Source organism: Ranitomeya variabilis, chromosome 8 (assembly GCF_051348905.1).
Source record: "Ranitomeya variabilis isolate aRanVar5 chromosome 8, aRanVar5.hap1, whole genome shotgun sequence".
Classification (NCBI taxonomy): domain Eukaryota; kingdom Metazoa; phylum Chordata; class Amphibia; order Anura; family Dendrobatidae; genus Ranitomeya; species Ranitomeya variabilis.
Window position 1 is genome coordinate 107,837,136 of NC_135239.1, and position 15,189 is coordinate 107,852,324.

A 15,189-nucleotide genomic window follows, 5' to 3' on the forward strand; every position below is an offset into this window, starting at 1 on the left:
TTTTCAGCCCAGGAAGTAGACACGGCCCTGGTGGAGTGAGCCTTGATGCCATCAGGGATCGGGGCACCACAGGAAGCATAGGATAATGAAATAGCCTCCCTAATCCACCTAGCAATAGTACCCTTGGATACCCCATATCCTTTCCTACTACCCTGGAAGGCTACGAAAAGGGATTGATCTTTTCTCCACTGATTAGTCAAGGATATGTACTGCACAATAGCCCTCCTCACATCCAGTGTATGAAATTTTGCCTCCCCTGGGTTTCTAGGATTATTACAAAAGGAGGGCAACACAATCTCTTGACTTCTATGAAATTTAAGTACAACTTTTGGAAGGTATGCCGGATCTGGTCTGAGTACTACCCTGTCATCAAAAATTTGCGTGTAAGGAGGGGAGACGGACAGGGCCTGTAAGTCGCTCACCCTACGGGCTGATGTTAACGCAACCAGGAGGACCGTTTTAAGAGTGAGTATCTTTAATGATGATTCCTGCAGGGGTTCAAATGGACTATTGGTTAGAGCATTTAATACCAGATTTAAATCCCACGGGGGAAGTCTCTGAATTTTTATCGGTCTAGACCTACTACAGGATTTAATAAAGCGGGATACCCATCTATTGGAGGCAAGATTGCAATTATATAAAGCACCTAATGCCGACACCTGGACCTTGAGTGTATTGGTTGCCAACCCCAGTTGTAAACCCGCTTGTAAAAATTCTAAGATGGTACCCACAGGAGCCTTGTCCCCCAAAGGTTGCCCCGAAAAATCCAGAAACTTTTTCCACGTTCTACCATAAATTCTAGATGTTACTGGTTTTCTACTTTTTAATAAGGTGGAAACTAACCCCGGCGAAAACCCCCGCCTACTCAGTAATGCCCTCTCAAATTCCAGGCTGCAAGATGGAAGCCCTTCACCTGAGAGTGGCATATTGGGCCCTGGGTTAGTAGGTCCGGAATCTCTGGTAGGATCCACGGATCGGTTATAGACATTTGTCTCAGGAGGGAGAACCAAGGTCTTTTCGGCCAAAATGGAGCAATTAAGATTACTCTCGCTTGCTCCATTCTGATTTTCCTCACTACTGCTGGAATCATTGCTATTGGTGGAAACACATAAGCGAGACTGAAATCCCATTGAATCTGCAGGGCATCTACTGCGAAGGGATTCTCCCTCGGGTCTAGTGAACAGAACCTGTCTACCTTCCGGTTGGTTAGAGTGGCAAACAAATCTATCACAGGTAAGCCCCAGGCCTGCACTATCTTTTGAAAGACCCGGGGATTTAAAGACCACTCCCCTTGCCTTAGTGTCTTGCGACTTAGGTAGTCTGCTCTCGAATTCTCGATTCCCCTTATGTGAAGAGCAGAGAGGGATAGCAGGTGGTGCTCTGCTATTTGTAAGAGGACAGACGCTGACTTCATTAGGGAAGGGGACCTCGTCCCCCCTTGGTGGTTGATATATGCCACCACTGCGCGATTGTCCGACATGACCCTGGTATGGTGGCCCTGAATGATGGGAAGGAAGTGTTTCACAGCTCTTTCTACGGCCCATAATTCCCTTAAATTTGACGCCTGTTGTGACTCTATATGGGACCAAGATCCCTGAACTGAGAGAGTCCCTAAATGAGCTCCCCATCCTGTACCGCTTGCGTCTGTGGTGATGACCTGTTCTATCGGAGTTACCCACTGGACCCCAGATGTTAAATGATTTCTTATGGTCCACCATTTTAGGGAATCCGTTACCCCCAAAGAAAGACACAGCTTGCCCTCTAAACGCCCTTTTAACAGTTTTTGCGCCGACAGGACCTCCCACTGCAACAATCTTAGATGGAACTGAGCCCATCTTACTGCGGGTATACAGGACGTCAGAGAGCCCAGCAAGGACATTGCTTTTCTCAAAGTCATTACAGGGTGTTGAATTGCTGCTTCCACAAGATTTTGGATTTTGACCAGCTTGTTTTCTGGTAGGAGACAAAGCTGACGCCCGGAGTCCAGAACCAGGCCTAGAAAGGACTGAACCGGCTCCGGCGTCAACCTTGATTTGGCAAGATTTATTTTCCACCCCAGCAATTCTAGTGTCGTCATAACCTCTTCTATTTGTGACAGGCAGTGTGCCGCTGAGTTCCCTATTATCAGGAAGTCGTCCAGATATGGAACTATTACCACGTCCCGTGAGCGGAGGAAGGACATGACCTCTGACATCAGCTTGGTAAAAATTCTTGGCGCTATTGACAGTCCGAACGGGAGGGCAGCGTACTGATAGTGCCTGAGACAACCTTGGACATAAACCGCTACCCTTAGGAATTTTTGAAAATCTTGATGAATTGGGACGTGATAATAGGCGTCTTTTAAATCGATAGCTGCCATGAAGCACTGTGGGAATAAGAGTTTTATCGCTGTATTTACAGACTCCATTTTGAAGGAACAGTTTACCACCGATTGATTGAGGTTTTTTAGATTGACGATAGTTCTTAGTGACCCGTCTGGTTTTTTTATCAAAAAAAGAGGGGAATAAAAACCTTTTCCCTGTTCCCTCCGCGGGACTTCTATCAAAACACGTTTTGAAACCAGCTCTAGTACCTCTGTTTCCAAGGCTAGCTGCTCTTCCGGGGTTTTTCTCTGGGGTGTTGAAATAAAAGTCCGTCGCGGTGGATAAACAAAATCTATTTTTAGGCCGTCTTTGACCACCATCAGAGCCCAATGAGAGGGGGAGATGTTTACCCAGGCTGGGAAAAAAGATGAAAGCCTCCCCCCTACTGGCCTGGCGTCATTGGGAGGGCTTTTTAGTTGAAGTTGAGGGACCTTTAAACATATATCCAGATCCCCTTTTGTCTCTGGAGTCCCAGCCCCTTCTGTCTCCCGGGGGGCGGCCCCTACTAAATTTGCCCCTCCGAAAATAAGGCCTTCTAAAGTCCACTGGAAAGCGAGGAAAACCCTTTTTCCTGTCACCGGCTTTTTCCAGAATGTCCTCCAACTTTTTACCGAAGAGGAAATGGCCATCACATGGTATAGAACAGAGTCTATTTTTTGAGGGCAGGTCTCCCGGGCACCCCTTTAACCAGAGAGCACGCCTAGCTGCATTGGATAAACCTGCAGCTCTGGCCGCCAGCCTTACGGAATCTGCTGATGAGTCTGCTATAAAGGCGGCCGCCCCTTTAGCCATAGTCACATTAGATAAAATTTCGTCTCTTGGAGCTTTTGATGTCAACTGCTCCTCTATTTGCTGTAACCAAACAATAAGGGAACGAGACACACAGGTTCCTGCAATTGCAGGTTTCAGAGCGCCTGCGGTTGCTTCCCAAGTGTGTCTTAAGAAACCGTCCGCCTTTTTATCTAAGGGGTCCCTTAATACCCCAGAGTCCTCTAAGGGAAGGGATAGCTTTTTAGAAGATTTTGCTACTGCGCCATCAATTTTAGGCACTTTATCCCAAGTCTCTGAATCTTTTTCCTCAAAGGGGTACCGTCTTTTAGAAGCCGAGGGCAGATTACCCGATTTTTCCGGCTTTTTCCATTCTTTTTCAATAAGGGCCTTTATTTTGGAGTTAACGGGAAACGTACGTTTTCTTTTTTCCTCCAACCCCCCGAACATAATGTCCTCCAGGGATTTGGCTGTTTTCTCGTCTTTTAGGCCCATAGAAGCTCTAACGGCTTTAACTAGTTTGTCCATGTTCTCGGTGAGAAAGCATGGACGCCCCCCAATATCACTATCTGAAGAGGAGCCAGAGGACTTAGAGGCGGAGGAGCAGGGAGATAATGGATCCTCCTGATATTCCTCTTCAGAATGAGAAACCTCCGACGCGGAAACCGGTTCTGGGTCTCTACTACCCTTTTTCTTAAGGGCTGCTTTAACAGAGCCCTCTACTTCAGCTCTAATTATTGCCCTAAGACTAGAGGCAAAGTCAGGGGTTTCTTCCTGGATGGTTTTTTGAATACAATCTATGCAAAGACTTTTCTGCCACTGGACTGCCAACGGAGCTCTACAGAGGGCACATTCCTTATTCCTGGTCTTGGAGCTAGCCTTCCTCGGCGCCTGCCAAGCAAACAGAAAATGTAGCCCATTACCACCAGGGTGACATTCACGTAGATCACTCACCACCCGCTGACCACAAACGGTACCGGAATCTGAGGCGGACTAGGAGCACGCGGAACGATTCTCCTGGGGGTAGAATCCTGAGACGACCGACCAGGGCGTTTGCCACTCCTTGCACTCGAGCGGCTATCTTTTTTGGTACGCTGGTGAGCAGGCGTATCACTTAAAAGGGGCTCACGCTGCTGCTGCTGCTGCTGTAAAGGCTGCTGCTGCTGCTGTAGTTCCATACGATCCTCCATGTCTGGAATAGCAGTATGGAAATGAGCGTTGTTCCAGCGTTATTTCTCCCTTAATAAAGGGTACTCGTGCTCTCCACCTCTTCCGGTGACCGTTGCGCTCTTTTTCCTCCCCCTGGATACCGCCGGGTAGCCTGTGGCGTTACCGGCGTTCTTTGCATGGGCGCCGCCATCTTGGATCCGGCGCGCCGGTCTGACGTCACGCGGGCACGCCCACTCCCAGCGTACCTTGCACGCAACGTCAGCCGCGCACCCGGAAGTGGCCCAGCTGAGGGGGAGAGAGCGGCGTGGCGGACAGAGACCGGCCCCAGGAGTCCGGACTGTGCCGGACCGACGCCCGCACGTGCGCAAGAGCCCTATGGGATCTGCGAACGGCGCTACCGCTCCTGAAGGCCGACATACAGGCGCCCTGCCTGTGCTTCCAGTGCCGGGACAGGAGCGGGTAAGTGGATCTTCTATCAACAGAAATGAACCGCCGTTCTTCAGCACAAGGGGTTCCCATCAGGACAGGAAACCCAACTGAAGCGAGGGAGAGGTACCGCCCTTTTATTTCAGTAGGTTTCCTGTCCTGACTGGGCGGATCCCTCTCTCAGGTGTGCTGTCATGGGAGACGGGAAAATTCTCCTGAAAAAGTTTGAGTTCTGTTAGCAACTAAGACCCTATGTGCCCTTTAAAGTGTCGCTTTTTCCCTTTTTTAAGATTGGAACCTCTGCTGTAGATACTTGTATATTAACATTTTTAATCTAAAATTCTAAAATAAGAATTGTTAGGCAAGTCTGGCATTGAAAAGAACTTCATGTGTACAGTCAGTTACAAATAGAAGGGAATATAGTTACCTTGAAGTGTATGTATTTCAAAAGGTCAAAATGTTTTGCATACAGTCGGAAGTAGTCCATAATTTTGGAATTATGCATATAATTTGGGAAGTCATCTGGGATCGGGTAATCACTGAAGCACATCATTTCCTTTGATGTATTTATAATAACAGATTTGTAGATACTGGCTCTAGAATCCTCTGGAATTTCCTAAAGAAAAAAAAAAAGTTAAATTGTGATAATCTATATTCTAAAACTGTGGTAATCTAATAGTCTGTGTGTGTCAAATGGCTTTGTTGTTTATAGATTTTTTTTTTAAAGCATGTCTGCTATCACTTGTATAAAATAAAAAGCAAAAAAAAAAACCAAAAAAACACAATAGAGCTTTATTAAGCAATCCCCATTTCGGTGCCAGCCCTCCTCCACAGCTTCCAGTGATTGTTTACAGGCTGCACTGGTGACATCACGTCTATAGCGCATGTGACCACTGGAGCCAATCACTCGGCTCAGCGGTTTGTGCTTTATGCATCGACAGAACCAAGAGCACAGTGATGGGCTGCAGCAGTTACCTCTGACTTCCAGTCAATCTGCAGTTGTAGTCACAAGATGGTGGCACAGGACAGGGAACTTACATTAGCAGCACCACCCCAGTGGTAAAAAAAAACAAATGCTGGAGTGGTGCTTCAAATCCCACGATAGTCAATCAGGTTTGAAATGTATGCTACAATAGATACACAAAAATATTGGAACCATAGCTGCCAATCATCCCAGATTTAGCAGAACGGTCCCGCTTTGAGACATCAGGCTCTACAGGTCAGGATGCTGTCCTGACTTCCTCTCATGCTTCTCTTTGACTTTTCTTAATCCCTTCATAGCTCCTCCTCCTTGGGGAGGGGGGTCATTATTTGCACACCTTTACATTAAATAATTATCTTATGATCTAGTCCTTAAAGACATCAAATTCATAACCGCCATCTGTGCAGGCAGTAAGTCAATCTATGAGCCACAGCAAACTTAGGTCTGCATAGGAGAATTTGGTATATTTGAAGCTGCACTGCAGGTTCTGAACCCACAGACTGATTACATAGAAATACACTGCTATGAACAGATGCATCTCTATGTCCCTGTATTCTGGAGGTGAAAGTGTCAGATTTTTTTTTGTTCCTATAAAACTACTAAAAAGTAATGAAAAAATAATTATGTTTTGAGATCTGTTCTCCCCAGTGATTGAATTCACAACCTAAATCACTGCACTCAGCAGCTAAAACAAAGAGCCACAGCCTACACTGAATACAATGTGAGGATTTTGTATATATGAAGCTGCATTGCAGAGATTTAGAAATACATGGCTGTGTACTAATCTATGTACTTGTGTTTTAGACTATATGCACAACTCAGGATTTCTTGCAGAAATTTCCTGAACAAAACCGGAGATTTTCTGCAGGAAATCTGCATGCGGATTTTTTTGCTTTTTTTTCGCGTATTTATTGCGTTTTTTGCATGGTTTTTTGACGGATTTTGGCGTTTTGGTCCTGAGATGCAATAATATAGTGGGAAATCCGAAAAAAATCCATAAAATTAATGAACATGCTGCGTTTTTTTCCATGATGCGGAAAAAACGCAAGATATGCACAAAAATTGCAGAATGCATTATAAGTGATGGGATGCATATGTACGTGTATTTTAAGCGCATTTTAAGCATCTTTATCTCGTTTTTATAGCGAAAAAAAATGCAAAAAATCCGGAACGTGTGCACACAGCCTAAGGCTACTTTCACACTAGCGTTTTTCTGCGGACGTCGAAAAGCGTCGTTTTGGCCAAAAAACGGATCCTGCAAAATCTCCCGCAGGATGCGTTTTTTTTCCCATAGACTTGTATTGGCGACGCATCACGACGGATTGTCACGCGTTGTGTACGTTTTGCGATGGATGCGTCGAAACTTGGCGATCCGTCGTCTGGAAAAAACGTTGATTGTAACGTTTTTTGTCTGCGTCTGGAAAACGTGTCGCGACGCATCCTGCGGCAAGCGTCGTTGGCTAGAATGGAAGCCTATGAGCGACGGATGCGTCGGGACACGTCGTTTGACGGAATGCAGCGCTGCAATACGTTTTTTTACACTGAGCATGCTCAGAAGCAGGATTTTGTTGCCAATTCACCAGACAACCCCAAATCTATATAAACCTGACCCCAGGGGCTTCAACCCCAAATGTGCCAGCAAGAACACAGAAGACAGCATCTGCCCAGCCTGCCAGCATCTGCCCAGACAGCTTCCAGAGGCCTGCCAGCATCTAGCCCCAGCAAGATTGCCCAGCCAGCGTCCAGAGGCCTGCCAGCATCTGCCCAGCCTGCCAGCGTCCAGAGGCCTGCCAGCATCTGCCCAGCCTGCCAGCGTCCAGAGGCCTGCCAGGATCTGCCCAGCCTGCCAGCGTCCAGAGGCCTGCCAGCATCTGCCCAGCCTCCAGAGGTCTGCCAGCATCTGCCCAGCCTGCCAGCGTCCAGAGGTCTGCCTGCTACAGAACCTGAAGCAAAAGGTTTCCAGCCAGTGTGAGTATTTACTGCCATTTTTGCGTGCGTCTGCATGAGTGTGTGTGTGTGTGTGTGCGCATGTGTTTGTGTCTGTATATGACGTACTGAATACAGCCAGAGCTAAACCGGAATACAGCCAGAGGCCTGCCAGCGTCCTGCACCAGCCATCGTCCTGCCAGAGTCCAGCTCCAGCAGCATGAGGCCTGCCATTGTGAAGCCAGTCAGCGTCCAGCTCCAGCCTGATTCCAGCCATTTTTGCGGTCGTCTGTGGGTGCATGTCTGTGTGTGTCTTGTGTTTTTGTCCTGCTGTGTGTTTTTGTGTGTGTGCATCTGTGTGTGTTTGCGTACGGCTGTGTGCTTTTGTGTGTGTGCGTGCGTTATGCCTGCACCTGTGTACTTGCGTGCATGTGTCAGTGTGATTGCGGGTGCATGCGTCCGTGCACGTGCATGTTTTTTTAATAACTGATGTATTTACCAAGTTGAGTGATCTGTGCAGCATGTGGTTTCAGTGTGTGCGTGTGTAAGCATGTGTATTGCGTGTGTTTTTTGCTTTTTTGCTACAAATTTATTTGGGGTTTGATTGCTGAAAACCTTTCCAGTTGATGTACTTGTATTTAAAATAAAGAGCATTTTAGCTCCTATTGTGATGTTAAATAAAAAAAAATAAAAAAAATTAAAAATAATTAATAAGTTTATTAAAAATGTCCGTAGTATCATTTCACAAAGGTAAAAAAAGTGGTGTATGTACAAATGGCCACACATGAAAAACTGTGTTGGTTCTGGTTTTTTTGTTAAGATTAAAGGTCATCTTTTTTTTTTTTTTTTTAAAGGGAAATAAAATTTGGTAAATAACTTTACCAAATTTTATTTTATAATGGATCTTTTAAAATCACATATGTGATCAATACATTTTGAACTGGTGTGTAGGCCTTTCAATTATACAAGAGGGTTATTTTTGGTGGGGGTAGGGGTAAATGGTTTTACAGCTTGCACATACTATTGCAGTAGGGAATCCAGCTGAAAGACTGGTGTGACTTTGGTTATTTTTTTTGCTGGTTTATCTCAAAACTTTCGCTGCCGGCCTGCATGAACATTGCTCTGATAATGTCATCAGGGTGGTTATTAAATCTGTGTGGGGGGTTGTTTCTAACTATATAAACTTGTCATACTTGCAGAGCCACAAGGGACCACTGCCGCATTCCAGACGCCGCCCGGACTAGGACCCAGGGACCACTGCCGCTTTCCATACGCCGCCCGGACTAGGACCCAGGGACCACTGCCGCTTTTCTGATGTAAGTATTAAAGACCCTACAGCTTCAATTTCAATGTGTATAGTAGATTACAAGGGTTTTTATACTTTCAGAGCCACAAGGGACCACAGCCGGTAGACCGTCAAAAAATATCAATGTCTTCTTCTGAGAGCCCTTCTCTAACGCGACAGCGAGTTGCGGTAATTTTCAATTTTTACTGTTTTTGGTGCTATACTTAAAATGTCGTTAAATCACTAAATGCATTAATTATGTTTTCACAGGAAGCTGAAGCAGCCGAGGGACTCTCAGAAGGAGACGAGAGGGGTGGAGAAAGACAAGGAGCGGGCGCACAGAGTGTAAGTTTTGCCGAAACAGCTTCACACATCACCGAACACCCAACACATACAAAACACTTCATCATACATCACAGTACACATACAACATATGGCTACCAAACATTATTATTTTTTTTTTGTTTTCCAGTCTGCTGCACATCAAGATCCACCCAGCCACTCCCGGAGCCGACGTAATCGTGGCCGCGGTCGCCGAGGGGAGAGTTTCCTTTTTATTTTTTTTCCTCTATTGATAATTATGTTTCTGTGTATTAATGTTTTTTTTTCAACAATATCAACAGCGTGCTCCCAACTCGGACGGGGATGACATCATCGGGATAGATGTTGACCGTTTGATCGAGGAGGTCCGCGAGCAGGAGCCGCTCTGGCATATGGGTGACCACAGGCATGCAGATACGTTTGTGACCCGTCGGCTCTGGGAGGAAGTATGCTGGAACGTTTTGCCGGGAGGACCTCGATCCAAGGCAGCAGACTCAAGAATGTAAGTATTCACTTTTCAGTTATGTTTTGAACTTAATGGAATGTATTTTAATTAACACTTGCTTTTATTCTTGTCTTTACAGGTGAAAGGATTAAGAAGCGGTGGTGGTCACTCAGGGATCGCTTCAAGAGGGGATTTAACGAGGAGATGCAGGCCCCGAGTGGCTCAGCACGAAGAAGAAGGACTCCATATAAATATGGCCGGGCCCTGTCCTTCCTCCGTGAAAGTATTCTGCAAAGAGTGTAAGTATTCAACAGCCCATTGAATGGCCAATTGTACCTAACTTTTTTGGTTTCAGTCAGGGCTTTTCCCTATCAATATATTATTAATTTTTTTTTAATCTATTTCACAGCACCTTCTCCAGCCATCGGGTGCCTGCATCTACCTTGGCCCCTTCTGGGGCGATCTCTCAGGAGTCCGCCTCCGATGGCCATGTCGGTAGACCCCACCCCTCTGACCCCTTGTCTGGCCCTTCCGGTACCTCTGCCCCATCCACTTCCGCCGCCGCCAGCAGTGAAGCAGCATCGCAGCCCTCGTTACTTGAATCTGCTGGTCAAGACGTAGCGTTCCCTTTACCCCACCCTTCTGATCCTGCCACCTCTAGACCACCAATAGGTTCGTGGCGGCAGCGACAGAGGGGTCAGGAAAGGAGCTATGCTCCTGAGTTCTTGCATCTGAATGCATCCTTCCAAAGCTCTTTCAAAATTTTGGGAGAGCAAGTGACTGCTGGTTTCAACATGGTGCAATTACGCATCAGTGAAAACAGCAGTCACTTGGATAGGATGCATTCAGATGCAAGTCAAGCTCCAAGCAACCTTTTTTTCCAATCAATGCTCAGGAGCATGGAAAAGCTTTCTCTTGACCAGCAGATGCAGGTAATGCACGACTGCCATGCTGCTCTACTGCGGGTTATGTCCCAAGGCCAAACTCCCACACCTCCCCACACAGCCACTACAACTTTCCCACCCCAGGCCCAATACCAAACAACACAGTCCCAATTCCCACCCCAGGCCCAATACCAAACACAGTCCCAATTCCCACCCCAGGCCCAATACCAAACAACACAGTCCCAATTCCCACCCCAGGCCCAATACCAAACAACACAGTCCCAATTCCCACCCCAGGCCCAATATCAAACAACACAGTCCCAATTCCCACCCCAGGCCCAATACCAAACCCAGTCCCAATACCCAACCCAGTCCCAATTCCCATCCCGTCCCCAAATCCCAGTGTCTTCCCCAATGTTTTCTTCCTTGTCAAGCTTTCCTTCCCCATTTAGTATACCTCCTACCCCAACACCACCCTCCCCTGCTCAGCCTCCTGTTTCCCCCCCCTTCCACAACACCCCGACCCAGTAGGCTTTCCCCAACTATTGACGTGGTCCAACCTTCCAGCCCCTCCGCTAATATCTCCACCCAACACTATACCGATGTGTAATGTTGAATTTTTATTAAAAAAAGTTGATCAAAGAAAATGAGAACCAAAAACTAGATGGGTACCAAAAATACGGTTTACCAACCGAAAAAATAAAAAAAAATAACAAATGTAGTGTTACGCCCCAAAAAAAATGCTTAATAAATCAAGCTTTAACAAAGAAAAGGGTTACAACTTAAAAAAAAGGTTGACCAAAAATGTATTTGTATAACAAAAAAAATTACTGCAAAAGGTTTTCAATGATTTAACGTTGTTATATGTTTAATAAAATTGTGTTTGGTTTGACGACAATTTGTTTGTGAACTGCCTTCATTTAATATGATAATGAATGTAAAATAAAAACACATCACACGTTAGAAAGGTATAACATTTGGTTTATTACCCAAAATATACCAAAGTTTTTGGAACTAATTATTACATTGGTATCAATAAAAAAAACTTTGTACACACACACAAACATTAATCACCAATAAATGAAATAAAATTTCACACAATGTTCTCTTGCCATGCCACCCTGCCCACAGGTGAAACAAAATACTCAGCAAAGTTGTCCCTCATTCTGGAAACAGAACCGGCAGAACGTACAGAACTGCTGTGGTAATCCCACAGGGTGGTCTCCAAGTCCTCATCTTCCACGGAAACAGGCTCCTTGGAAAGTACAAAGTTATGTAGGCCCACGCAGGCCTTCACAACCTCATCCACTGTTCGTATGTGCAGTGTTATGGCGGTGAGCAGCACGCGCCACTTTGCAGTGAGAATGCCAAATGCACACTCCACCACTCTTCCAGATCTTGTTAAGTGGTAATTGAACACTTTTTTAGTTCGGGTCAAGTCTCTGCTTGAATATGGTTTGAGGAGATGTGGGGACAACTATAAGGCCTCATCACCCACACAGACATACGGCATCGCTGGTCCAGTTGTTCCCGGGAGTGGTCTGGCTGGTGGCAAATCATACATATCTCCATACAAACAACGGCCCATTGGTGAAGTTTTGAAAACTTGGGAGTCGTTGGACCGACCATAGGCTCCAATGTCCACAGCCAGAAATTTGCAGTTGGCATCTGCAATGGCCATGAGTACGATAGAAAAGTACTTCTTATAGTTGTAGTACTCAGAGCCTATTCCTGCCGGTTTTGCTATACGGATGTGTTTCCCAACTACTGCACCCAAGCAATTTGGGAAATGGCACACCTTTCTCAAACAGTTCTGCTCTCTGGAGCCAGATGTCCCTTGCTGGTTGTGGAATGTACTCCGTGTGCAAGGTATCCCATATAGCCATGCAGGTAACTTTTACAATTCTGGAAATGGTGGATATTCCCAGGCGGAACTGGTAGTGTAGTGACGTTAGGGATTCTCCTGTAGCCAAGAAGCTGTGAAAAACAAAAATAAAAATTTAAGTAAAAATTGCTAAGACCCCAACATAACATTTCTAAGCAATTTTACACATTTTTTTATTTAAGTTTCAAAAAATGCCACCGCGTATTTTTTGGGCTGTTGCAGTGCACATTATAAACTGCATTTTTACATCTCTGCATTCCTATTGCTGCAGGTGTTTTAAAAATTGGGAATGGCCCGAAACCATAAAAATATTAACATGCTACAGAAAATGCTACGCAGTGTTTCAGCGCAGTATTTTGTGGAGCATGGTCACTGCTGATGTGGTTTTCCATAGGTTGAAATATGTTTACATGGCAATAAATATGAACAATGATGTAAAAAAAAAAAAAAAATTTATAAAATTTAATTACCGCAGGGTCACCATCAACCGCTCCGCCAGTGAAATGGAAAACCTCATGCGTGTGTCCTGCCTTTGGATGACATCCACAACTTGTTCCAGCAACAAATCAAAGTGCTCCTGCCTCATCCGAAGATAATTAAAAAATTTCTCCGGGTTCTGCCGCAATGCCATGTACAGAGTGGAATAGACGCCCCGGGTCATCCGCAGTGCATTAATGGGATGAATCCATAGTCTGTGAGGTTGAAGCATCCTTCGTCTTTCTGCTGCCGCCTCCTGCTCCCGAACCATGATATCCAGCCGATTGGTCTCAAAAATCACATCGGTAACCACGTTCGCAATGCTCACAAGCACTCCCTTCATCTCTGCCACTTTCTCTAAACCCTTTCAAAGATGGGCTGTAAAAACAGTCTGTATATAGTTTTCCCTATTTTCCAGTAGCCAACCACATAAAAGGAGACTCCCACTTTTAGGCATGGAAAACGGATCCGTAAAATAAACGGATGAAACGAATGGAAAAAAATGAAAAAAACGGATGCAACGGATCAAGTTTTTCGACGGATCTGCCGAAATAATGGAAGAGTTGTATCCGTTTTCCAGTCTTTTCGATGCATCCGTCGATGCGTCGCGCCGACGCATCGTGACGGCTGCCAGACGACGCTAGTGTGAAAGCAGCCTTAGAGGGAAAAAAACGATTTTTTCTTCCTATAGAATTACAAAAAAAAACAGAGCAAGTACAATAATGACTTTTTTTTTAATGCACTTTTTTAAAAAAAAAATAATAAATATCACTAATTAACAAATAACAAACATATTCAGTGTTCCTGTAATAACAGCCCACAGAGTACATTGATCAACTTATTCATGGTGATTGATGAAGAGCATAAAATAATGCCGTGAATGATATTTTTCTATATTTAATTATTAAAAAATCTCCTGCCCACTGTGCATTCAAAGACGCTGCTGGACTCTTGCAGTTTAGTTCTTTTTCTCCCTCTAGAGGCTTTTATGTGACCCTTAACCCCTTCATGTATATATGACTTACATATAAGCCATATCTCCCCCTTCTATGCTGTCTCCATAGCCGAGCCCACATATTTTCTGGCACAGGACAGCTGATTTCTTTAGCTGACATGTGCCCCTAGCCGACTTGGGTGGAATCGCGATCCACCTCTGGCTGTTAACATGTTAAATGTTGTTGTCAATCTCTGACAGCGGCATTTAACATGATCGCTCCATCCATCAGTGCCCTTGTCACATGATCACGGGGTGCTGAGTTGGCATGACAACTGGGTCTGTAGAAACCCCCCGTGGTTGTTCATTGCAGATCTGCTATGATAATAGTAGATGATCAATTCTGAAACCCTGCTATGTGTAGCACAAACGGTCAGAAGATCGCAACTTCAAGTCTCCTAAAAAAAGTTTTGAAGCAAGTAAAAAGTGTAAAAAAGAAAGGTTTTAAAAATCTAAACATTTTTGTTAAAAAAGTTCATATCCTCCTTTTTTGCCCCATTCGAAGTAAAATAAAAAATAAGAAATACACATATTTGGTATTGCTGAATTCAGAAAGGCCTATCAAAATATAAAAACAATTAATGGTAAATGGCATAGCAAGAAAAACAAATTAAAAAACACCAGAATTAAGTTTTTTGGTTGCCTGTAACATTGCAATACAATGCAATAACGGGATATCAAAATATTGTATCTGCACCAAAATGGTATAGATGAAAACATCAGCTCGGTGTGCAAAAAATAAGCCCTCACCTAGCCCCTGAAAAATGGAGACACTACGGGTTTCGGAATATGGCGGGTTTTTTTTAATTTTAACCCCTTAGTGACGGAGCCAAATTTTTGAAATCTGATCAATATCACTTTATGTGGTAATAACTCTGGAACGATTCAACATATCCCAGTGATTTTGAGATTGTTTTTTCATGACACATTATACTTTATGATAATGGTAAATTTAGGTCAATATGTTTTGTGTTTATTTATAAAAAATATCAGAAATTTGAGAAAAATGAAATGTTAAAAAATTAGCAATTTTCTAACTTTGAATGATTATCCCTTTAATCCAGATAGTCATACCATAGAAAAACATTAATAAATAACATTTCCCACATTTCTGCTTTACATCTGCACCGTTTGTAAAGTGTTTTTTATTTTGTTAGTATTTTAGGAGGTTTAAAAATGTAGCAGTAATTTTTCATTTTTTCAAGGAAATGTACAAAATTTATTTTTTTAGGGACCTATCCATGTTTGAAGTGACTTTAGGGG

At 44.4% G+C, this 15,189-nt stretch overlaps 1 protein-coding gene across 1 annotated transcript in view; it reads right to left on the bottom strand.

The window, feature by feature from the left end:
- The window catches only part of LOC143788702 (flavin-containing monooxygenase 5-like), a 233,255-nt gene that overhangs the window by 207,085 nt on the left and 10,981 nt on the right, over positions 1–15,189 (bottom strand). Inside the window, exon 2 of the mRNA XM_077278533.1 lies at positions 5,155–5,343. Within this exon, the coding sequence (XP_077134648.1) occupies positions 5,155–5,343 (189 nt within the window). The remainder of the gene's footprint in view (positions 1–5,154; positions 5,344–15,189) is intronic.